The sequence below is a fragment of the Bidens hawaiensis genome, unplaced genomic scaffold (assembly GCF_021521415.1).
Source record: "Bidens hawaiensis isolate Kalapana, Puna unplaced genomic scaffold, B.hawaiensis_p1.1 tig00027815_1, whole genome shotgun sequence".
Classification (NCBI taxonomy): Eukaryota; Viridiplantae; Streptophyta; class Magnoliopsida; order Asterales; family Asteraceae; genus Bidens; species Bidens hawaiensis.
Genome location: NW_027494516.1, coordinates 188,384 through 212,335, shown reverse-complemented (window position 1 = coordinate 212,335; position 23,952 = coordinate 188,384). Strand labels below are relative to the sequence as shown.

Here is a 23,952-nt window from a genome sequence, read left to right as displayed (position 1 = left end):
ATTAATCTATCCACGTCCCTAGAAGAACTGGACTCGCTCTCCAACAAACTAACTCTTGAGTCCAGACGCTCAAAATCTATCCACACACGATCAAGAGTAGAATCCAACTCCCTCCTAAAATTGTTTGCAAAGTTGGAGGAGGAAGGAAGATCAGACTCCAATCCAGAAAGTCTTGATTGAAGTCGTTCAATCTCATCATGTTTTTCTGCATTTCGTAAAAAGTTTTGGCTGATTAACTCTTGTTGATTGCTGATTCGTTGTTGAAGATTGTTGATCCAATTTTGTTGACTCTCAATCTGAGCTCTATCCAGATCTCGAATTTCTTCCAATAGAGCTACTTTATCAGCAAGAGCATCCCACTGCCTGTTCACTTCCTCGTTTATTGCTTGTTGATCCTTTACAAACTTGATCAACAAAAGCTCTCGTTTTACCCTGTTTTCTTTTGCTTCCTCCAGTTCTCTAATCCTATCGGGGATAGGATCAAGAAACACAGGGGACTTCTTCGACTTGCCACTGGAAATGATAGTGGCTGCTATGATAAGGCTTTTGAGTGTTGATGGAGGTGTGGTTGAGATGGTTGATTTTGGAATAGACCTGGTTAAGGTTTGGGTTGGAAAGGATGTTGGTATGGCTAGGGTAGGCTTGTAGGTTCGGTTGTGGTTTCTAAGGTTGGTGTGGTGGTTTGTGAGTGGATGGATGATGTAAATGTAGAGGTCCAAAATTATGTCCCTCTAATCGGTAAAGTGAATTGATATGTGGGTGAAGTAACATGTGTGGTAGTCCTAGGTGGTGATAGGGCTTGGGTTATTGGTTCGGTCTCGGATTGGGTGGTTAAGGATAGGTTTTCTAGGACTGAAGGCAAAGGTTAATCCAATCTGGATGGTGAGGTTTCGGGTGGTGTGATGGGTTCGTCTCCAAGTGTTGGGGATTTTGATTTGGATTTGGGTTTGGACTTAAGTAGGGTTTTTGGTTGGGTCTTGGATGGGGACTTAGATTTTGATGGGGCTTTGGTTTGGGCTTTGGTAAAGTTAGTATGTTTGGCTTTAAGTTTCTCAATGGTTTTGGCTAAGGTGGTGGGTTATGCTACGTGAGGGTCAACTATGGTGGTGGTTTATGGAGTTGTGGTCAGTGTGGTTAGTGTGTGGATGCTAAAGGTTCACTAATCATAGTAGCAGTCGAAGGAAAGATTACCTTGAGAGTAGGCATATTTGCAGAGGTTGACTTCTTGGAGTCCTTCATCCACTTCAAATGTTTGAGCGGGCGCTCGGGCTCCTCTTCCTCAGTGTCAGCAGCAACATGCTTCTTTGAACTCTCACCGGTCTTTCTTTTTCCTTTGTCATGTTTCTTCTTTGATCGATGTTCACCCTCCACATCAGTTTCAGGTTCAGCTTAAGTTGTTTTAGGTTCAGCCTCAGGCTCGTCTTGCTCTTCTTCATCATCTCCAGCCTCATCATTATCATCATCATCATTACCACTGCCCCTTCCTCCTCAACTTCTGTTTTATCGATGTCAGGTTCAGTCTCAGTAAACTGGCCGAACTTGACCCTAGGCTCTTCACCTTGATACTTATACACACTTCTAACAGTAGGCTCAACTATAGCCTTGAAAACAGATTGTCGAACCATCCTCACATGACAAGGCTCAGATGGCTCAAAAACCTCTCCTTCTTCATTAACTTTTTCCGGATATACAGGTCTTAGAGTGTTGGGATGTAGAACATCCAAAATAAGTTGTATAAATCTGGGATACATCATCCTTCTCTTCTTAACAAGCACGTTGAGTTGCATGTGCTTGAAAAATAATATGGAGTAATTGTACTTTTTCTTGTGCGTCAAGCATAACATAACTCCAACCCATTCGACACTAAGCTTGTCAAATCCTCCTTTCTGTGATGACAGACAATTGGCAACCACATGAAACAGAAACTTCCAATATGAAGGTAGATTCCTCTTTTCACATATACTCCATTCATTGTCATACCCTATCTCACGAAGGTATCCCGCGATCTCTTCCATTGTGAATGTTTTGAACGGGTCACCAGCACCATCCTTGATCTTCAATGCTCGTCTTATAACCTCCTAATTCACAATAATGCTTTGCTCAGCCACCTTTGGTGTAATCACTGTCCCTTTCTTTTCTATTTTTGCATTGACCCAAAACTGCTCAACCCAAGAGTCATGAATCTCTGGGTCATCAGATATAGCATATGATAGTGGGCATTCTTGTAATCCTTTGATCATTGAGATAAACACCTTGAATTTTCTTTTTCTTAGAAGCTCTAAGGGACAAGAGTTGTTGTGATGCTACAAAAGACACAAAAGGAACATAAGTGTTGATATTTTAGTATTAAAGTGTAAGATTATGTACTAAGTAGATTTAAACAAGACACAAAAAAAATAAAAAATAATAAAAGTTTAAAAAATAGTATAAACATGTTTGAAGATAGCTTATGAAAACTGTCTAAGCCTGATGTAATCTAATCGAGTGTCCTCAATCCCCATCTTAGATTGTATATCAATGCACAAAAGCTTCTAAGTCTCATGTAATCGAATCGAATGGTGAGTAATATTAGTTTGAAGGAAACTGTTGTTTTCAAAGAAAATGTTAAGTGTCAACAAGTCTAATCGAATGAGAACATAATCTAATCGAATCAAGTATTAATATAATCGAATGCCTATTCTATTAGAATCATATATGAGATGATTATATTAGGATCCTGGTTATAAAAAGTTAAAGTTCTGCCTAATCTAATCGAATGTAGTGCTATAATCTAATCGAATTAGATTCTAATCGAATCGAATGGTGATTCGATTAGATTAGAATTTTAAATCGATTCGATTATTTAGAATTTCTTATCTAAGTCTCGTATCGATCAGAATGTCCTTGTATAATTTTTCAGTCCCATTTTCATTCTAATCGAATGACAGTTCGATTACTTGGTCCGTGAGACATTTTCTATCCGAAACATTTCTAATCGAATCGAATGGCAATTCGACAACTTTGTCCTTGAAGATTTTTTATTTTATTTTTTATTCCAATTCCTTTCTCACTAATTTGTTTCTAATCGAATCCCATTCGATTACAATTCCCCTGGGAAACATTTTGCTAAAACTTCTCTTATCGATTAATCGTTCGATTACATTTTCCTTGGAACATATTTTATGACCAAACCTTTTCTTATCGAGTCTACACTCGATTACATTTTCCTTAGACACTTTTCCTACCTAGCATATTCTGAACGAATGTATATTCGATTAGAATAGATTTTACCATTCGATTAGAATAGTTTAATCTATTCCAAATCGAATACAACATATTCAATTAGAATATCAGATAATTCAAAAATACATGTATACAACTCCCTTTCACTTTTCTGGGTTCATACACCCTCGTCATGAGTTTCTGGGTAATCATAACCCATATTCAATTGGCCCCAAACGGTTCCGATAAGCCCTAAAAACTCAAAAACTATACAGACCCTAATGAAAACTCAATTAAAACAACACATATAATTTTAATGACATCGCTAACAAGATTCAAGCATCAAGATAAGCAAAGAACAACAAACAATAACCCTATTGATTATGAACAGTTACGTACGGAACTGTTCTTAAACAAGAATAAGAACAAGATGAAGAACATCATAAATAAGCTATACCACTGGAGGATTCATCTTGTATATAGAAGCATATTTGATGTTTGTTATGTTTAAATATAGGGTTTCTGAGTTTAAAAGGATAAGGCGCTGGATGAAAGAAAAAGGTAGAGATAGAAAGTGAGTGTGAATGGATAAGGCGGAGTTGTAAAAGTGAAAGTTATTTTGGGTTGGCCCTATTTTATAGGGCCAGCCTGTCTCGCGATAGGGTCAAGACATCTCGAGTTTTAAACGTTTTTACACTCTCGACCCTCAAACTCTGAAAATATTTATAAATTTAGACCCGCAAAATACTTACCCACCATATCCAAACACTTTAAATATATACAAGATATATTTTTGTTGGATTGACACTTAACAATCTTTGCATAATGACCTTCACATAGGAACCATTATCTAAACAAAATAAAAACCATTTTAGAAAAATTAAAAGTAAAGATTAATAAAAAATTAAAATTAAAAGTTTATACATACTTAATTATATTTAAGATGTAAACAAAACAAAAGAAAATTAAAAATAAATTTGGAGTAAAAATGAATTTAATATTATATTAATTATATTAATTTAATGTTTAAATAAAATGCATATTTTTGGTGAAAGATCTCGACATGAAATCACATTATCTATAACGTCCACGATCCCACTTCTATTTGGATATTTTTATGCCAATAACCCAAAGTCGATTGTAGATATAATTTCTCCACTTTAAACTTAACAAGTATTTTGATGTCAATGTGATACGTTAAGATTGTATTAAGCACAATACTTGCGTGGTCCCCATTTAATCCAACATGAACAAACTCTATCATACCTCGGGCATAGTTTGTGTTCATCAGTATCACCCTGAATTGACTCTGACCCTCTAATGATTGATCAAAATATATTTTTGAGCTTATTTAGACTTTTTGCAGTTTTTTTAAACAACAAAGGTTGAACCATGGACTTACTTACCATACAGACTTACAAGCCTTCATATAAAGTGTTTAGGACTTACTTGTTTTATCCACATTATGTGGTTCTAATATGCCCCCTTTTGTTTGATAATTTTTAACATTTTTGTGTTGAATTTAAATTCTTTTAAGCACTTTGTGTTTGTGATTTATCTAACATGAGTCTTTTTTAGTTTCATGAGCAGATTAGTTGTTTTGTTATTTTTTTGCTAGTAATACTAAATGGTGAATGTGAAACCTTTGATTAAGTTGATTTACAACGATGATTTACAATACATAAATAGCCTAAGAATCTCCTATAATTGAGGAGATAAATTGTAACCTAAATTAGCATATTGACTATCCAAAAATACATAATTAATTACATAAATCATGGAATATTATTACCCCCCGTCAATCGAATAGGTGTTGGACCAACATGAAGCATGGAGCGGAAACGTTCAAACAGAGGTCCTGGTAAGCTCTTCGTGAAAATATCAGCCACCTGAAGATTGGTAGGAACAAATTTCGTGAATAGTCGCCCAGTTGAAACTAACTCACGAACAAAGTGGTAGTCTATGTCAATGTGTTTAGCTCGCTTATGAGACACGGGGTTTTGACTCAAGAAGATGTCACTTTTGTTTTCGCAGAGTAGTGTAGGTCGATCGGGAGGTAATGCATGCAGCTCTCGAAGGAGATGTGTAATCCATATGATCTCAGCGGTGGTATTTGGCATAGCTCGATATTTGGATTCGCAACTAGATCGGGATACGGTTGGCTGTTTCTTGGCACTCCATGATACAAGGTTTCCACCAAGATAGATGGAATAACCATATGTTGACCGACACGTTTCGATACATCGAGCCCAGTCGGCATCAGAGTAACCGACCAAGGTGGTGGTAATTTGTCTATCAAACGTCAAGCCAAAGGAAATAGTTCCTTTAACATATCGCAAAATGCGCTTAACCGATTGATGTAGTGGGCGACTGAAGGTTTTGACTTGCTTGATTTACGTCATACGATAGATCTGGTCGAGTGATGGTGAGATATTGTAGAGCACCAACCAAGGATCTATATAGTGTGGGATCATGATATGGCACACCATCAGAGATAAAAGTGTCGGAGGTGGCAAGAGGAGTAACCACCGTTTTGGCATCTAAAAGACCTACACGAGACAATATGTCATGGGCATATTTTGCCTGACTTAGGAATAATCCCAATTTAGTGTGCGTAACTTCAAGACCCAAGAAGTACCCCGAAGTTCCCAAGTCTGTAATAGCAAATTCTTTATGAAGTTGAGAAATAAATTCCCGTATAAACGAGTGGTTATTTCCAGTTAAAATGATGTCATCAACGTAAACAAGCAGGTATAGAAGTGTATTATCGCGCTTGAAGACGAAGAGCGATGTGTCGGCTTGGCTACAATGAAACCCGCGAGTAGTAAGAAACGTACTTAGTCGTTGAAACCAGGCCCTTAGAGCCTGTTTAAGACTGTAGGAAGCTTTTTGTAAATGACACGCGTAATTTGGAAGTTGTGGATTTACAAAGCCGGGTGGTTGTTCCATGTATATAGTTTCGGTGAGATTTCCATTTAGGAAGGCATTTTTGACATCCAATTGATGTAGGGGCCATCCATATATTGTGGCAAGAGCAAGAACAACCCGAACAGTAGATGCTTTAACAATCGGACTAAAAGTGTGGAAGTAATCCAGTCCGGGAATTTGCGTAAAACCTTGAGCCATAAGGCGAGCTTTGTATCGATCGATGGAGCCATCAGCTTTGTATTTTGTGCGATAAATCCACTTTGAGCCGACAACGTTGGAATCAACCGTGCGCGGTACGAGTTGTCAAGTGTTGTTGTTTTGCAAAGCAAGCATTTCCTCTTTCATGGCATTTACCCATTTAGTGTGTTTGGCAGCAGATTTGTAGCCTTTAGGATCATGAGTTACAAAAAGAGCATAATGAATGCTATTTGAAAGAAAGGAGAGGTTTGCAAAATGTTTGAGTTTATAAATACCGGATTTCGATCGAGTGTTCATATGATGAAGAGAGGTGTTTGGTGGTGGGGCTGTGGGTGGAGGTTGTTGGGGTGAGGTGTTTGTGGCATGGGCTGATTTGTTTTTGGCTTGTGGAGTTGGTGAGGGTTGTTCGTTTGGAGTGGGGGATTTTGTTGGGCTGGTATGATAGATTCTGGTTGGGCTGGAATAGTGGCAGTGGGTACTTGACACAACACACAAGATGTCGGGCCATGGGTTTGGGTTGCTGAGTTGGTTGAGTTGTGAGTTTAAGGTGTTTTGTTAGTGGGCAACATAAGTGATGGATATGGGATGGACTCGTCAAAATTTGAGAAGACCAATTTTGCTTCATTTACCGGTGTGACATGTCCACGAAAGGGGTACACGTCTTTATCAAATTGCGCTTGACATGTAACATATATGCGAGAAGTAATCGGATCCAAGCAACGATACCCCTTATATTTTGGACTATAACCAATAAAAATACACGAAGCACTTTTAGGAGAAAGCTTGTGTTTGGCGTAGTCACGTAAATAAGGGAAGACCCGACATCCAAAACTTCTGAAATTTGCATAAGTTGGTGTGTTCCAAAAAAAGACTTCAAATGGGGACTTGTAATCAAGGGTAGCCGATTTATAATAAAAGTTGTGAGGTAAAAGCATCGATCCATAAGTTGACTGGGTCATGAGAGTTGAATAACATGGCTAGCCCTGTTTCGGTTATGTGTCGATGCTTTCTTTCGGCCCGCCCATTTTGTGGGGGTGTGTGCGGGCAAGAAAGACGGTGATGAATGCCCTGTTGTTGAAACAGTGTCTTTACACGATTATTTATGAACTCGGTGCCACCATCACTTTGAAAAATCTTAATACTGAAAGCAAATTGATTTTGCACAAATGGTACAAAAACCATTAATGCGTTATAAAATTCCGACTTGGATTTTAGTGGGTAAAACCACGTGAACCGGGAATAGTCATCAACAAATATAGCATAATACAAATAACCATCGGTAGATATAATCGGTGCGGGTCCTCAAAGTTCACAATGAATTAAATCTAAAACATGCGATGAACATTTGGGATTCAAGTAAAAGGATAACGATGTGACTTTGAAAATTGACATGACGAACAAAGTCCTGTTTTAGGTAATATAGAAGTAAGACATAAAAGACCATTTTTATGTAATTTGGAAATAACATCAAACGAAACGTGACCAAGTCTGTTGTGCCATCTATCAAAATAAGCTTTAAGATGATGTGATGACATAGAAGCTACAAATGCTTCTTGTTCCTCCCGAAGAATATAAAAACCATTTTTACGTTCCCCGTGCTAGCACTTCCTTCATGTTTCGATCCTGAATATTAAAGTAATTATTAGACAAAAGGACATCAACAGGGAAGTCATTGGTGAGTCTACTAATAGAAAGTAGACGTTTGGTCAGGTGAGGAACATCAAGGACATTTTGTAAAGGAAGGTTGTTATTGATAAAGGTGTTACCAATTTTAGAGACAGGAAGGGATTGACCATTTCCAAAAGTGACCGAAACATTACCCGGATTTGTGTATGGTAGACGAAGATCATGAGTATTTGGTGTAATGTGGGCAGTTGCACCGGAATCGGCTGTCCAATCCGGATAGTCTCCGTTCACGTGACACTGAGCCTGAAAGGCTTAGGCAAGATGTGCATCAAGAGGAGGAGCATGTTGAGCAAAGGATGCTAATATTGAACAAGAAGAAGCATCATGACCTTCTTTTTAGCAAAGTTGACAGGTGATTGTGTGACGACCACGTCCACGACCCATGCCAAATTTTTGTGACCGTCCCCGATATGAGGAAGTAGATCCACGAGTGTTTTTATAGAAACCGGTGTGTCGGTGCTAAAGAGCAAAAAATGCAGCTTGTGGTGGTGAAGAAGCATGAATAGTTTTCATGAAGAGTTCATGACTCTCCGCCTTGGCCAACAAGTCTCGAAATATTAGAGGTGGGGGGAGAGCCCAATGAGTAATAGAGAAGTTTCAAAAGCCGATCCGAGACCACATAGAAATCAATGACATTTTTCATTTTCACGAACTGGATGACCGATGGTCGCGAGTTGCTCGCAGATAAGTTTAAATTTTAGGCCATATTCCACTACAGTAGAGGAACCCTTTTGCATTTGACGAAGAGTATCCTGTAGGGTATGCATATGTTCTAACAAGTTGTAGCTGTATGCAGCCTCAAGGGCTTGCCACACCTGCTGAGCGGTGGTAAGTCCGATGACTTCAGTCATTGCCTCTTCGGAGAGAGTGGATTGTATCAAGAGTAAAGTTTTCTAGTTAGTTTCTTTCCAGGTTATAAAGGCAGGGTTTGGAGTTTTCTTCTGTTCAACAATAATGGTTGCAGGTGGAGGGGTTAGGCTTCCATCAAGATAACCAGTGAGATTTTGAAAGGATAAGAGAGGGTGTGGTGGATAGTTTAATAGATAAAAGATGAAGTAGAGTTTGAAGAGGGATGGATGAGACGCTGCTGGAAGAGGCGTCAGACATGGTGGGTTACCGGAGAAGAAAGGTTTTAGTGAAGGATAAGGAGAGGATCACCAAGTTTAGGCTGATACCATGTGAAACCTTTGATTCAATTGATTTACCGTGATGATTTACAATACATAAATAGCCTAAGAATCTCCTATAATTGAGGAGATAAACTGTAACCTAAATTAGCATATTGACTATCCAAAAATACATAATCAAATACATAAATCATGGGATATTATTAGTGAATACTTTTTTTGTCTAGAAATCATGCCTCCCGTTCCCAAATATAAATACCTCTCCGGTGCCCAAAATCGTAAAAAGAAGAAGCTAGAGGAAGAAAAAGCAAAGAATGACAAAGGGCCCCATATACATAAGTTTTTCTCAAAACTACCTCAAAGTTCTAATTCTAATATGGATGAAGCTAATGTGGGTGAAGAAGGTGTTAATGTTAATGAACTTAATGCGGGTGAAGATGATGTTAATGCTAATGTAGATGAAGGTAATGTGGATGAAGCCAATGTGGGTGAAACTAATTTGGATGAAGCTAATGTGGGTGAAGATAATGTTAATGCTAGTGTAGATGAAGCTACTGTGGGTGAAGATGATGCTAATGCTAATTTTATTGATATTTTTGATCCTAGAACTTGGGACGGGCTTACACCTAACTTGATTAATGAATTGGTTAAGAAAGGTCCAAAAAGAGATTTGACTATCGATAAAGGTTCTGTGGATAAACATGGAAGGCGATTTTCTAAAGTTATGTATACTAGAATCCTATCAAATCAGGAGACACGCGAAAGAGAATGGCTTGTGTATTGGAAAGAGGTTGACAAACTCTTTTGTTTTGTTGTAAGCTTTTTAAACAAAGGCATATGCAAGGTGGGTTGGAAAGTGAAGGTTATGAGGATTGGAAACATGCTTCTCAGGCTCTAAAAGAGCATGAGGTTAGCTTTGAGCATCTCAAGAATATGAATCAATGGTTTGAAATGCGTCAAAGGTTGGAATGCAACGAAACAATTGATAAAGTGGCATATGATCAATTTAAAAAAGAAAGAGATTATTGGAAAGAGGCCATTTTTAGAATTATTGCTCTTGTCAAATTTCTTGCTAAAAATGGTTTAGCATTTCGCAGATCAAATGAGAAGCTGTATAAAAAAAGCAACGGAAACTTATTGGGGTTGGTTGAGATGTTGGAAGAGTTTGACCCAATTATGAAAGACCATATGCGGCGTATCATGAGTAATGAACTCCATGTACATTGTATTGGGCATAATATTCAAAATGAGTTTATACAATTACTAGCTCATCAAATTAAAACAGAAGTCATCAAAAAGATGAAGCTAGCAAAGTATTACTCCATAATACTCGATTGCACCCTCGATACAAGTCACAAAGAACAAATGTCCATAATTGTGAGGTATGTCAATTTTAACTCTAATTCTGTGACCGTTGAGGAATGTTTTTTAGGTTTTTTTGGTTGATGCTACTACCGGTAAAGGACTTTTTGAAGTTACGTTTAAGGAATTAGAGTCTCTTGGTATGATATGCGTGGTCAAGGCTATGATAATGGAGCAAACATGAAAGGAAAACATAGTGGAGTTCAAAGGAGATTCTTGGAAAAAAAATCCTAGAGCTTTGTATAGTGCTTGTGGGTTTCAGAGTCTTAATCCTGCACTATGTGACATGGCTAACACTATTACTAAGTCTAGAGAATTTTTTGGAACAATACAATGGATTTATACTATCTTTGCCAATTCCATTAATAGGTGGCAAGTTTTAAAAGAGAACGTTAAAGGGTTAACTCTTAAGTCATTGTCTACCACTCGTTGGGAAATTCGTGTAGATAGTATTAATCCTATTAGAACTCAACTTGTAGATGTAAGAAAATCTTTGCAACAAGTTAGAGACTCTGATAAAGATCCTAAAATTCAAAGTGAAACTAAGTCACTAGAAAAGTATGAAGTTGGTGAATTTGAATTTTTGGTACAAATTGTCCTTTGGTATGAAATATTATCAAACGTGAATGTGGTGAGCAAAAAGTTGCAATCAAACGATGTGGTTCTTGATGTTGCTATTGATGAAGTGGACAAATTGATTAATTACTTCAAGGATTATAGAGAAGTGGGGTTGTTTAAGGCATTTGATGAAGCTAGAGAAATTGCCAATGAAATGGGTATCGATGTGGGATTCCCTCAAAAGCGTGTGATACATAGGAAAAAACAATTTGATGAGACTTCAAGCGTAGAAGAAGTTACATTTTCACCCGAGGAGGATTTTAAAGTAAATTACTTTTTACGCATTGCTGATCAAGCTATAGTTTCTCTTAAAACAAGATTCGATCAATACCAAAAATTCGAAAAAATATTTGGTTTTTTGTTTCCTGAAAAGTTGAAGACGCTTGATGAAAAATATCTTTAAGTCTTGTTGTTATCGTCTCCAAGATGCATTGAAATATAAAGAAGAGTCGGACGTTGATGCTAATGAACTTTATTTGGAGTTGAAGCTAATTGAGACATTCTTACCGAGTCACATTGTTAGCCCTTTTAATGCTTTAAATAATATCAAGTGGCTTGGTCATTTCCCTAACGCTATAAATGCATATAAAGTGCTTTTGACAATTCCGGTAATGGTGGCGTCGGCATAAAGAAGTTTTTCAAAATTGAAGTTGTTGAAGTCTTATTTACGATCGACAATGTCGCAAGAAAGACTCAACGGATTGGCATTGATATCTATTGAAAACAAAATATTAGAAAGTATGGACTACAAAGACTTGATCGAGAGCTTTGCTTCCCAAAACGCTAGGAGAGCCTCAAAATTCACTTAAGTTTCATCGTTTTGATACACTAGTTTTGTTTTGTTTATTTTAAGAAATATGTCAGCTTTATTTTAAAACAGTTGTATTCGTATTATGGTTTTTTGATATTTAATTGATGAGTTTATATTATAAGGAGGCCCAAAATTTGTCTCGCACGAGGCCTAATTTTTTTAGCATTCTCAGAGACGGGTCTGCCTTAGCTTGTAGGAGCTCTATTACATTTCTCTATTAACTTAGCTTGTAGGAACTACATTAACTTTGATATGTTGTCTTGTAAACTTCATCGTACCTAGCTTAGTTGCAAGCCAAAATACAACAATAATGATACATATTTACAATCATTTAAAACATCAGTCCCCTTTAATGATAAATCAATACCATTTTTTGTTCATCAACCAAGATCAATGCAGTTCATTGTTTGCTAACCCGCATGTGTTGACCCATTAGTGTAATTACCAGCATACCCCATTTGCAAGCAGCCTTTTAGACATATTAAACACACTTTGTTAAGTGTAGCCACAAAAACCAACGTTTCTTGTCTAATTCAATTGGGTTCAAACATTCATTGTTATATAATTGTATAAAAACTTTATTGCCAGTACTACAACTATTCACGCATGTTGTCGATCTTAGACTACTTATATTGGACTCAATTTTTAAAAGAGGATAGTCGTAAAGCTTTTCAAACAAAAAAGAATCACCTTGATCTTATTCTTATATGATTTTTATAAAATCAAGAAAATTTCTTAAACCAACTAGATTCTACTTCTATTTAGCATGTATAATATGTATAGAACAACTTATAGGCAGATTTACTGAAAGACAATAACAAGCAAAGTCCGACAAAAATATAGTCTCCCATAAAGTTCCTTACTCCTAATTCTTTTTTTACTTTAAACAACAAAGGCTTATATTAGAAGATGATGGTTAAAAAAAAGCTAACCCAGCATCACAAAGACAAAGTTACAGAATAAGTGGGGTTTGAATCCACTTAGTCCTGGATAGTTATTATTTTATTTATTTCTAGTAACAATCCATAAAAACGAAAGGTGTAGGTTGGAATAATAAATAAGCACCGACTTCAAATCGTTGGCTTTAAATATGGCTTCATTCTGAATCTTCCATATCACCCACCAAGAAGAATATATGATTTCTTCCACAACCAATTTATTCTTCTTTGTTATGCGACACTGATCTAGCCAAGCATGGAATCCATTCAGGTTCATTGAGCTCGAACCGGTTAATTGTAACCATGCAAGAACTGACTTCCAAGTCGCGGATGCAACTGCACAATGGTTAAATACATGGTTAAACAATTTTCGGTTATCTTAAGTAGAATGGGCACATTATGAACGAGGCATCCAACCCTTTAGGTTAGCCCTAGTTAGGCCTGTATACGAACCGAACGCTTGGTGAACTGTTCAACTAGAAGTTCGTTTATGTTCGTTTATTTAATAAACGAGCGAACATGAACAAAAAATTTGTATTCGTTTAATTAAACGAATGAACATGAACACATGTTTTGTTTGTTTATTTATGTTCGTGAACGTTCGTTTATATATGTCCGTTTATTTATGTTCCTTTATGTTCGTTTACATATTAAGAGCAAATAATTAAACATTATCTAGAAGAATTATCTACTTATTGGTTTTATATTTGTTTATTTTTGTTCATTCAAGTGCGTACATATATGTTCATTCATGTTTGTTTGTGTTCATTTGCATTCATCCACATATGTTCATTTCTATTTGTTTATCTTTGTTTAGTTACGTTATTTATGTTCGTGAACTATTCGTTTAGATTTTAAACAAACGAACATAAACGAACACGGACATATTCATTTTTTAAATAAACGAACACGAACACAAAATATGTATTCGATTAAGTGTTCGTGTTTCATTTAAAGTTAAATGAACGAACACGAACATGCTCATTTTTTAGATAGACGAACACGAACACAAAATATGTGTTTGATTAAGTGTTCGTTTTTAATTAAAGTTAAATGAACGTACAGGAACATGCCTTTGTTTTTGTTCATTTAGAGGCCTAGCCCTAGTAGCCTACCAATATAGTCTCAAAACAAAGATGTTCTTATTTTTTTTATCACTTTTATTTCATCTAGTTATCCATGAAGCCTCCGAAAGCATTTTTTTTCCATTGAATACCTAATTTGTTAGATCACAAATTCGTTTTGATCTTCAAATTCCCAATCTTACAAATCATTCTTCTTTGACCAAGAGTGTTGATCGAACATATTTAAAAGTGATACAAATTGAGCTTCCTCCACGAACTCCTAATCCTTCATAATCATAAGTCTTAACGAACTTATAGTCATACGTCTTCATGAACTTCTATCCCCGGCAATATTATCTAAGAAGTAACTTGAGTAAATCATGTTTAATCCGGCCATCCCAAGTAAATTTGGGTCAGCCTCTCCTCCTCCCCCTCCCGTCCGTAGTGAGGGTTTCCATTGTTTTGACCGTTGTCTCATGCGCCCTCCTCATGGCCAAACTATTTCAATCTTTCTCCATTTATCTTATCTTACCTTATCTTATCTGATATACTAGCCGCCCTAGCATTTCCCCTAAAAACTTCATTTCTTATCCGGTCAAACTTTGTGTGCCACACATCTACCTCAACATAACCTTAAACGGAATGAAGAAATATCACAAAAACAACCCATCATCAAATAAATCACGCATTCAACATAAAATCAAAGAAAACAAAATTCAATGATCACACCCAATAATCGAAACCAAAAAATCATGTCGATCGTTAGTTCACATCCAGAAAACATGGCGAGTGGCAAATATCATTCGGAATCGTTTCTAAAAACAGACACTTCAATCTAAAACCAATCTAGACTCAAATCGTTCTTTCCTATAAACAACGGTTCACACGTGGATTCAAAATCTTTCGGAATTAATTCTTTTAACTGCGTTGTGGTGTTCCGTGAGTGTGGTGCCGATGTGGCCGAGCCTCACTCACGCTCACATAGTCACACACCCATTAAATATGACCTAACCCGTGTAACTTTGTTTTTTTTTCTTTTATGTTATGTTTTTAACCGGTCACTCATGTTTTGTTGGCGTGTAAGTTGCTGCCTTAATAAAATAATAATTCTTTATCCCAGAAAATAATGGTAGATTTGAGAAGATATCTATGAAGTCGTTATGGATTATGAAGCGGAATAATAAGTTATGCAGTTTTCTCCTTGTAATTTGATTTTTGTTTATTGATGCATGTCTTTCAATCCCTAGCTTTATGTTTTGATCATGTTGTTTGGTATCATATGTGCAATGATTGCTATCTGCTAGCTTTATTAAAGCTAGGTTTTCATTCATATGCCATCGTTGCACTTTCTGACTTCGAGACTGTTTGATTGATAATCATGATGAATCTCAAATGATCTCTTACTTGTAAACTAAAAAACTGAATCAGATTTTGCATACTTGGAGACGATAGATCGTTTCCCCGATTATGAGCTCGATTACGGTTTAATTGCATTAACCAGTTATTTAAACTTTAAAAATTGCTGATGTATCCGTAGATTCACGAAGGTATTGATTTACATGTAATTTGAAGTATTTTTCTTTTTTCGTTATTGTGATTCTCGCTTTCTAAGACAGGCTAATCTTTGATGGAGTATGCAATGACCTTATTATTGTTCCAAACAGAGGAATGTGATTGGTGTTTTGAGAAGAGCACAATCTGATGTACCAGTTATCACTAGATGTGAACATAAGAAGAAGATCACACGAGCTTCTTATATAATATTAATCATGAAAAAGTGCAGAAGCAAAAGGAACTTTCCTAACCTTCTTGGGAACAAGTTAAAATTTGATGGGGTTATTAAGGTTGTTTTTGAATCTGCATCACGACAATCTGTTGATTTTCCGACTGTTGACATACGATTGCTTTATGGCACAATTGGTGGTTCACTTGAAGCTTTTCTTGAGGATGTCAGGAAGGTTGGATATTATTCACTTAAGCTTGTTTACCTTTCTTTCAGTCTTTTGTTTATCGTTTATTGTTCGTGGACATACTCACCGTTTTTCGTGATTCTTTAAAATGTAGCTGTGGATCAACATGGAGAACAGTCACGTGAATACTCCTAGTCTGGTTAAGATGATACATCTAATGAATCGAATTGAAACATGAGAACGAGGTTTCTGAAGTCGTCGTATTGTGTTCTTATTATGTACAAGTTCCTTGTAATTTTTCTTTTTAGAAAAAAAAATAGATGACGTCTGTTCATACATTCTGTTGATAAAACTAGCACTTTTGAGGCCTTATAATGGAAAGGGTGATTTTTTTTTTCTTTAAGCACGTGCGGGTACCTCTTTCTTGAGGAAGTTATCAGTTTAACTGTAGCAGAAAGTTTTACGCAGAGGCAGAGTTGGAGCTAAAAGAACTGTTAGCTTCTACTGAAACCCCTAAATTGCTATTGGATGTGTGAATCTGCAGAGTATGTGACATCAACCAAGATGATGATACGGTTTAATGTAGAGTACCCCACATATACTACATGAAATCCCTTCCTTTTAAAAATCCACAAGGTAACTGCCGTTGTAGAATTCTCTATGCACTAGTTGGGCGGTGCCGCAGTGGGTAAGGGACTAACTAATTATCGGAATTTATAGGGATTAATCGTGATTACACGGATTGGAATTTATATGTAAATTTTCAAATACGCAATATATATATATATATACACACACACACACATATACCAAAAGTGATATCGAAAGTTTTCAATTTTGGCCAATTTTGGCCAAATAACGATTAATCAGCGAATAGTCTGTGAGGGGTACCGACTAGCCAGTAACCGGCACTTATGCATGATTTTTACAACCATTATTGGTATTGTACTGCTTGTAATTCTCTAGTGGAATAAACCAAAAGTCATTTTTCATATTTTACAAGTTGTAGATAAAATCTGTTGTGAAGAAGCAAATCAAGATTTGGATATACTGACTGCTTGGGTAGAGTATTGGCAATTAGAGGCACATAAGGTTTGGTTTATAACAGAAAGCATAAAGATTGATGAATCAATTATCTTTTCGTGAATGTGATTCATATGTAATAATTCCACTGATGAAAGTGTTAAATGTTTTTATGCAGAAAAATTTCCTGCACAAGTTTCTAGTAGACAAGTCATTAGACACCAATCTTATTCTAAGTAATTTTCTGAACTGATAACAATGCTTCCCCTAATTGTCTTACTAGAATTAGACCTTGATTTAAGGTTTTTTTTTTTTTTGCTTGAGGCAGGTCTGATACAATTTTGGAGCCAGATGCAGCCAAATGTTTAAAGAAGCCTAAAAAAAGAAAGAACATGGCAAAATGGCGCAAGCGTGCTTGTCTAGAACCCATTCTTTGATCTCGATACCATGAGAATTCTACTAGTGATGCACATCCTGCAAATGGAGACGCGTGTAATATCTTAAATCAAGGTCAATTAGCTTGTCAAGGAAGTCTGACCAGTTAAGTGAGGTTGGTAAAAACTTTATTTCACATTTTCTTAGTTTTTGCTTGTTTCTTTGGTTTAGGATTTCCGTAACTGGATTCGTAAACATACTTGAATTCATATTCAGATTCATCATCATCATCATCATCATCATCATCGTACTCAGTATATCCCACCAATAGCAAAGCTATAGTAGGGTCTGAGGAGGGTAAGATGTAGACAGCCTTACCTCTACCCCATAAGGATAGAGAGGCTGCTTCCGGTGAGACCCCCGGCTCGATAGTAGTTTTGCATCAAGCCTTGGACATAAGGCACATAGCACTCAATCATCGGGACACCGGCTGATCGGTGCATGTACCCTTGTCTTTCTGCTATCAACGCCACTACATGATGCCTGATTAACCGTCCGTCACTTTTAACGTTATTTTCACGAGATTAGTAAAATAACGTCAAAATTAGTGCAATTTCACTTTTGCCCACCCGAGGGTTCACACATATATACATCTTCATAAAACCAAATTGAATTCAAAATTTGGTTTCCAGTTCATATTTATTTTGAATCTAGTTAATCTTAATTAGATACTTTGGTAAATATGATTAAAAAACACCATATTTAGGCTATTCAGATGGTCAAAACAAGTTTGAATTCTGAAAGTAACATTCTGCATTGCAAAATATGACCTATCATAACCTCTGGTGGCATGTTAAATTGGTTTAGATGAGATAAATAACAAAAACATATGTTGGTGTAGCGGTGATGGGCTTGTTCTTTGGGGTATTGGGGATGAAACCTGGGTTTAAGTCCCCTCCACACCTTTTCCCCAATTTCATTTTTGAATTTTCCAAGTAATCAAACAGCCCATGGACTGCAGCTCTCCAAAATGACCAAACATCTGTCCTAGATCTGTATATTACCTTCATTTTTACTCCTTCCACATTATAACTTATAAGTTTCCCAAAATTACTAATGACATTATATCATTCACATAATAGTGGAACTTTCATGACCATATCTATATCATAGTAAAATCATATATGCTAAGAAAGATTAGAAGTTTATTAGTATGAAAGGACAGAACAACATCGCCATCATCATAAAAGATAGATTTCAGTTTTATCCATATATTTGTACGGTGCATTTTATTCTTGTATGTAAAATGGATGACAGTTAAGGGAACTTTTCAGAGTATTTCTAAAAAGGTCACTGTTAGAGCATGATGGAGTGGAAGTAATCATGTTTACTCTATTATGCCGTATTAATTGTTTTATTTGATTGAGTCGGGGTCTTTATGGGAGCATCATCTCTATCCTCGGGATAGAGGTAAGGTTTGTCATAGCCTCACCCTCCCTAGATCTACTCTAGTGTGTATGTTGGTGATTGATTTAATTTTCAAATTGGTCTAAACATTATGCATTTACCATAATACCCTCCGCACGTCTATAAAATGCGTCTCTTAAGTTTAGGAGGCCAGAACCCTAATTTTGTTAGACAAGCGGCGGATCCAAGTAGAGAAGGGCGCAGGTGAGAAGTGAAGCTCTCTTTATATATATTGATCAATCCATCAACATCTTGTGTTTTGTATTTATTGCTAAGTGTTCTTTCGCGTCTTGTCGTAATATCGGGTAATCTCGATGTAGAACGTTTGAATCGTTTTGTAATCATAAATGTAGTTAATTCAACGAAAATCTGTAGATCGGTTCACCTTTTGTTGATCTTTATGATAGCAAATTTTATAATCAATGGGGTAATTAAGGATTGATGATTATGTCCTCTCTTGAATCATGTTTTATAGTATGTGCTTTGAATGCTATCGAATTGTAGTAGGAATCGATTGCTATTTGTTTGCTTTATTAAAGCTAGGTTTTCATTCATATGGCATTGTTTCACTTCATGTTATTATGTTTTCGAGATTGTTTGATTGGTAACGATGAAATCTCACTGATCTTATATATGTAAATTGTAATTGAATTAGTAGTTACATATTTGGAAAGCATACATCGTTTCCCCAATTCGGAGGTTGACGTACTACAGTTCAATTGCATTGACCTATTTTTTTCTTTTTGTAGATAAATTGCATTATAAGGAGGTTTGAAATTAACAGATCATGGGAATCATCAAAGAGAATGTCATCATTAAGCAATCATTTCCACAAGGAGGTTTAATTAGCTCAAGGCTGTCTTCTCAAGCAGTAGGAAACTTTCTTGAGGTGTATGATTTCATGTATAGTTTTAAAGAACTTATTGGATTGGAAGAGCCGATCTTATTTGAGGAGCTTGAGCAAGAGCTTCTATGTGTGTCACCATATGGGGTTGACAAACCAACACTGGATAAAATTGAAAAATTTGTTCATAGTGAATTGCTTCCTGAGCTAGTAAGAGAGCTTCTTGACATAATAGCTTCCATAATTAATGCAAAACATGTGGCTGAGATAGCATTAGACATGCTTCCAGTTAACAAGTTGACTTGGCCAGAAGTGGCTCGGAGATATATAATGGCTTACTTGCTAATGGGAGGAAGACCAAGTTCTGCGAAGATTACTGACAGCAATAAGAGTCAACTGATTCACTGTCTACTAAGTGACTGTGGTATCTTTTATAGCTCACCCACAAATGCGGCAGGCATTGATTTGGATGCTCAGGTAGCTAGATTAATGTTTGGCTGATTCATAGTTATTGCAACTAAATTGATTGCTAATGCCTGTTTTTTTTTTTTTTTAGTTCCTTGGAAGTGCTGTAAATAATGTCTATGGCAAACTGAAAAGTGTAAGGAACATTTTATCTAAGGACAGTATGGGGGACTGTTCAGATGGCAGTATTCCACAGTGGGCAATAGTGCTTGATCCTGTATACAAGCTACCCACAAATGTTGGATCGAAAATTAGGAAATGTGTGCGTGAGGCTTTAGAGAAAAATCCGTCTGATTGGGCAAAAGAAGAACTGGAAGCTTCCATCTCTAAAGATGTTTACAAGGGCAATGCATCAGGGCCCACTAAGGTAATACATAATTCTGAAACAGTACTAATCTTTGATGAGTATTCCTTGACATTTCTATTGTTCCAAACAGAGGGCTGTGATTGATGTTTTAAACAGAGTAGTAGCTGAGGCATCACAAAGGCCGATATCATTTGATGTGAACGAAAAACGATCGTGTGAGCTTCTGATTTCTGAAGTTATAATGAAAAAGTGCAGAAGTGTGCTACGCGAGGTAGCTGCTAGTTATGATAATGAAAGGGACCTTTTTATCCCTGTGGGGAACAACTTAGAAGAGGAGATTAAAGTTGTTTATGGGTCTGTGCCAAGGCGTCCTCTGGATTTTCCCACTGTTGATTTAAGATTGCTTCACGATACATATTGTGGTTCACCGCAAGCTTTTCTTGAAGATGTTAGGGAGGTTAGATATTATTGTTTCAGCCTTTTGGTCATAATTATTTTTATTATATGTGGACATGCTCACCCGTTTTTGATGATTCGTAATTTGTAGTTGTGGGTCAACTTAAAGAAGAGCCATGCGAATACATCTAGAATGGTGAAGTTGGTAGACGATATGTCCAAGGACTTCACCTTGAAATATGAAAATGAGGTTTGTAAAGATGTCCTATCTGGTCAAGTTGTATATTGCATCTCTTCTTTTTGAAGCCTTATGCTTTAAGGGTGATTTTTATAATGAATGCACAGGTAGCACCACTGTTGATGAGGTTTGCTAAATATAGTGTGAATGGGAACTTTAATGGCGAGGGAAAGAAGGAGCTAGAAGAACTCTTAGCTTCTATTGATATTCCCAAAATGTCTTTGGAAGCAGGACTCTGCAAAGTATGTAGCATTAACCAAGATGATGATAAAGTGTTGTTGTGTGACACTGAATGGTGTAATGCGGAGTATCACACATACTGCCTGACTCCTCCTCTTTATGAAATCCCACAAGACAATTGGTATTGTCCTGCTTGTAAGAAGCTAATGGACGATCCACCAAAAGGTGCTAACATTTTACAAGTTGTGGAAAATAGCAGTTGTGGGGAAACAAAGCAGGAAAGAAAGCAGCTTTTGGATATGCTGGAGGCTATGGAGAAAACCGAGTTTTGGCAATTAGAGGCACATAAGGTTTAGTTATTATAATAAGCCTAAATATTGATCTAATTTGTTTGAATTAAATCACTGATGAAAGTTTCGTTTAATTTTTGTGCAGAAAATATTTTTGCTGAAGTTTCTCATTAACATGTCGGTAGACACCAAGCTTATTCATGATTATCTTGATAAATCAAAAACAACGCCAGCCAATAAGTGTTTGGGTATTGACTCTCATGGGCGAGTATATTGGGGTTTTCCCTCTCTTAGCACAGATAGTGGGATAGTCGTATATGGGCCGAAACATGATGGTCAATGCTATTTGTTCCAATCTGAGGAAGATATTAGCAACCTTATTGGTTATCTGACAGTTAATGATCCACAAAAAACAGAGTTAACAGATTCCATCTTGCTGTGGCAAGAAATAATGTCGCAGAGTGGTCAGCGTTCCCGAATCAAGAGTGAGACAGTTTGTTCTACAAGCTTGAACAGATTTCCTTCTCATAATTGTCATAATCCAAAAGAAGCTGATTTCCTTGAGCCCCAATATGGTTTTAATAGGTGTGATTGTCTGGAACCCATTTTTCCGTCAAGATATCACTGTGACAAATGCCATGTAACATTCTTCACGAACGTTGAATTCAAATACCACAAGAATTCGACTTGTGAGATCACACTTTTGGGGAACCCTCATCCTATATTAAGGCATTTAATGATAAATTTATTGGATATGGAAGCTGCACTGCCTGATGAAGCAAAAATACATTCAATGGCAGGTCACGAGTGGAGATCTGATTGGTGTGCATTTGTTAAATCTGCTACTACAATACACGAGGTATGTTTTATCTTTATTAATCAAAACAACTCAACCTATTTTGACTGTCTTGAAAATTTATTCATATTTGCATTGCAGATTGTACATGCAACTTTAGCACTGGAAACCATGATCAAGACAGAGTATGTCAACAACACTTGGTGGTGGTACTGGTCTTCTGCTTCAGTTGCTGAAAACACAGCCACCTTTGCTGCCCTTTCTTTTCGCATCCACACACTTGATGCTGCTATAAGAAACCCAAAAACCGCCACAATCTCTGACTACAACAGCCGGAAAATAGGAAACAATCGTCAGAAAAAAGCTAAGAAGCAAATGAAACCAGAGAAACCCGAAAACGAGTTAAAAAGAACTGATGTTGCATGAGATCTATGAATGACTTGGTCCCATTCTTGTTTTTTTTTTATATATAATTTTTTGTTTCAAATATTGGTATGAAATTTGGTGTTTTAGAACAGATGTTATAATCTTCATCTTCATGCTTCACCCATTTGGCATGTAACTTTTGCTTTTTTTCGTAACTTGTAAAGATGGTGTATGCTTCACCCAAGGGTTTGTTGCAGAAGGGTCTAAAATGTGGCTTTTGTTACACAAGACATTGAGCATTTGATTCCAAAATCCATGTCCAGGTTTTGACCTTCCACGTTCGATGACCAAAAGATCGGTTTCTTAAAACTTTAAGGCTGTTGACCCAAATCCAGAAATATAAGAGTAAATGGGTAAAAGTATATTATTGAATCTATGGATGTATAGCAGGGTGAGCACTTCACCATTTTAGTAGCCTATGGTCAGGTCACTGAGTCGCTCAAAGTTAATTATTATGGTGAAATGCGTATTGAAATGCCGTCTTATATGATGAGCCTTATTATATCTTGAAAAAGTGGGCACTTTTAACATGACTACAAGTATGTTTTTGGTAAGGCATTTTATAAACTTACTTCAAACTAAAGAGCATCCCCTCACCAGATTGTTAAATAGCAAAGAAGATAGATCTGGAAAAATGGCCTCTATCCGAATGGCAATGTTTGAGGGTAATATTTTATTCACATTTTAAGACACCGGTTTGTAGAGGTGTAAACGAGCCGAGTAATTTTGTGAGCTACTCGAGGCTGGCTCGATAGAAGATCGAACAGGTCCAATCTTAAACGTGCTCAGGCCAAAAAAACATTATATATTCTTTTGGAGCCTTACAACTGAGGAGTGATTTTAATGAATCCAGGTAGCCCCCCACTGTTGAAGAATTCTTCTAAATATATCAAGAACGAGAAGTTTAATGGCTAGGTAGAGACAGAGCTAAAAGAACTCTTAGGTTCTATAGAAATCTGTAAGGCCTGGTTTTGTTTAATTGAGTCTTTCGTATTTGTATCATTTTAGTTTACGTCTTTGTTAGTTTACGGTTGTATGTATTGGGCCCGAGGCCTCTTGTATTTGAAGCCCATTGGGCCGTGTCAATGAATAGTGTATGATAATACACACACTATATAAAGTGTGTGTATAGAATACACAACCTAACACTTGCATCTTTCAATATTATCCAAGTAACAAAAACACTCTCAACTCTCTCACCCTCAGCTCCTACTTTCGGCCTCCCCACATCCACACAAGATCCGAGATCTCGGTCCAACTAGTTGTTTCCGCCAACTAGTTGTGAGGTTGATCCAAGAACAA

At 36.6% G+C, this 23,952-nt stretch overlaps 2 protein-coding genes across 3 annotated transcripts; both read left to right on the top strand.

Moving 5' to 3' along the window:
* The first annotated feature begins 9,372 nt into the window (after positions 1–9,372).
* LOC143575950 (uncharacterized) lies at positions 9,373–11,523 on the top strand. The gene is made up of 3 exons (XM_077060182.1): positions 9,373–9,866; positions 9,974–10,522; positions 10,872–11,523. The coding sequence occupies exons 1-3, from the start codon at positions 9,373–9,375 to the stop codon at positions 11,521–11,523; spliced, it is 1,695 nt and encodes a 564-aa protein (XP_076916297.1).
* Positions 11,524–18,714: 7,191 nt separating this feature from the next.
* LOC143575954 (methyl-CpG-binding domain-containing protein 9-like) lies at positions 18,715–22,688 on the top strand. 2 transcript variants are annotated; one of them, XM_077060186.1, is made up of 7 exons: positions 18,715–18,912; positions 19,458–20,029; positions 20,109–20,384; positions 20,455–20,781; positions 20,872–20,970; positions 21,066–22,287; positions 22,366–22,688. In XM_077060186.1, exons 2-6 carry the CDS (start codon positions 19,496–19,498, stop codon positions 21,492–21,494), a joined length of 1,665 nt encoding a protein of 554 aa, XP_076916301.1. In that variant the 5' UTR covers positions 18,715–18,912; positions 19,458–19,495; the 3' UTR covers positions 21,495–22,287; positions 22,366–22,688. The 2 variants fall into 2 exon arrangements, with proteins under 2 accessions (XP_076916301.1, XP_076916300.1); XM_077060185.1 differs by lacking the exon at positions 18,715–18,912 and having other exon boundaries at positions 18,931–20,029.
* The last annotated feature ends 1,264 nt before the right edge of the window (positions 22,689–23,952 follow it).

Excerpts from the sequence above, each read along its gene's own strand:
- LOC143575950 (XM_077060182.1), top strand. The coding sequence starts at position 9,373 with ATGCCTCCCGTTCCCAAATATAAATACCTCTCCGGTGCCCAAAATCGT. Across the intron at positions 9,867-9,973 it reads AGGCGATTTTCTAAAGTTAT|GCATATGCAAGGTGGGTTGG; the intron begins GTATACTAGAAT and ends TTTTAAACAAAG. Across the intron at positions 10,523-10,871 it reads CAAATGTCCATAATTGTGAG|GTGGCAAGTTTTAAAAGAGA; the intron begins GTATGTCAATTT and ends TTCCATTAATAG.
- LOC143575954 (XM_077060186.1), top strand. The coding sequence starts at position 19,496 with ATGGGAATCATCAAAGAGAATGTCATCATTAAGCAATCATTTCCACAA. Across the intron at positions 20,782-20,871 it reads TTCTTGAAGATGTTAGGGAG|TTGTGGGTCAACTTAAAGAA; the intron begins GTTAGATATTAT and ends CGTAATTTGTAG. Across the intron at positions 20,971-21,065 it reads CCTTGAAATATGAAAATGAG|GTAGCACCACTGTTGATGAG; the intron begins GTTTGTAAAGAT and ends ATGAATGCACAG.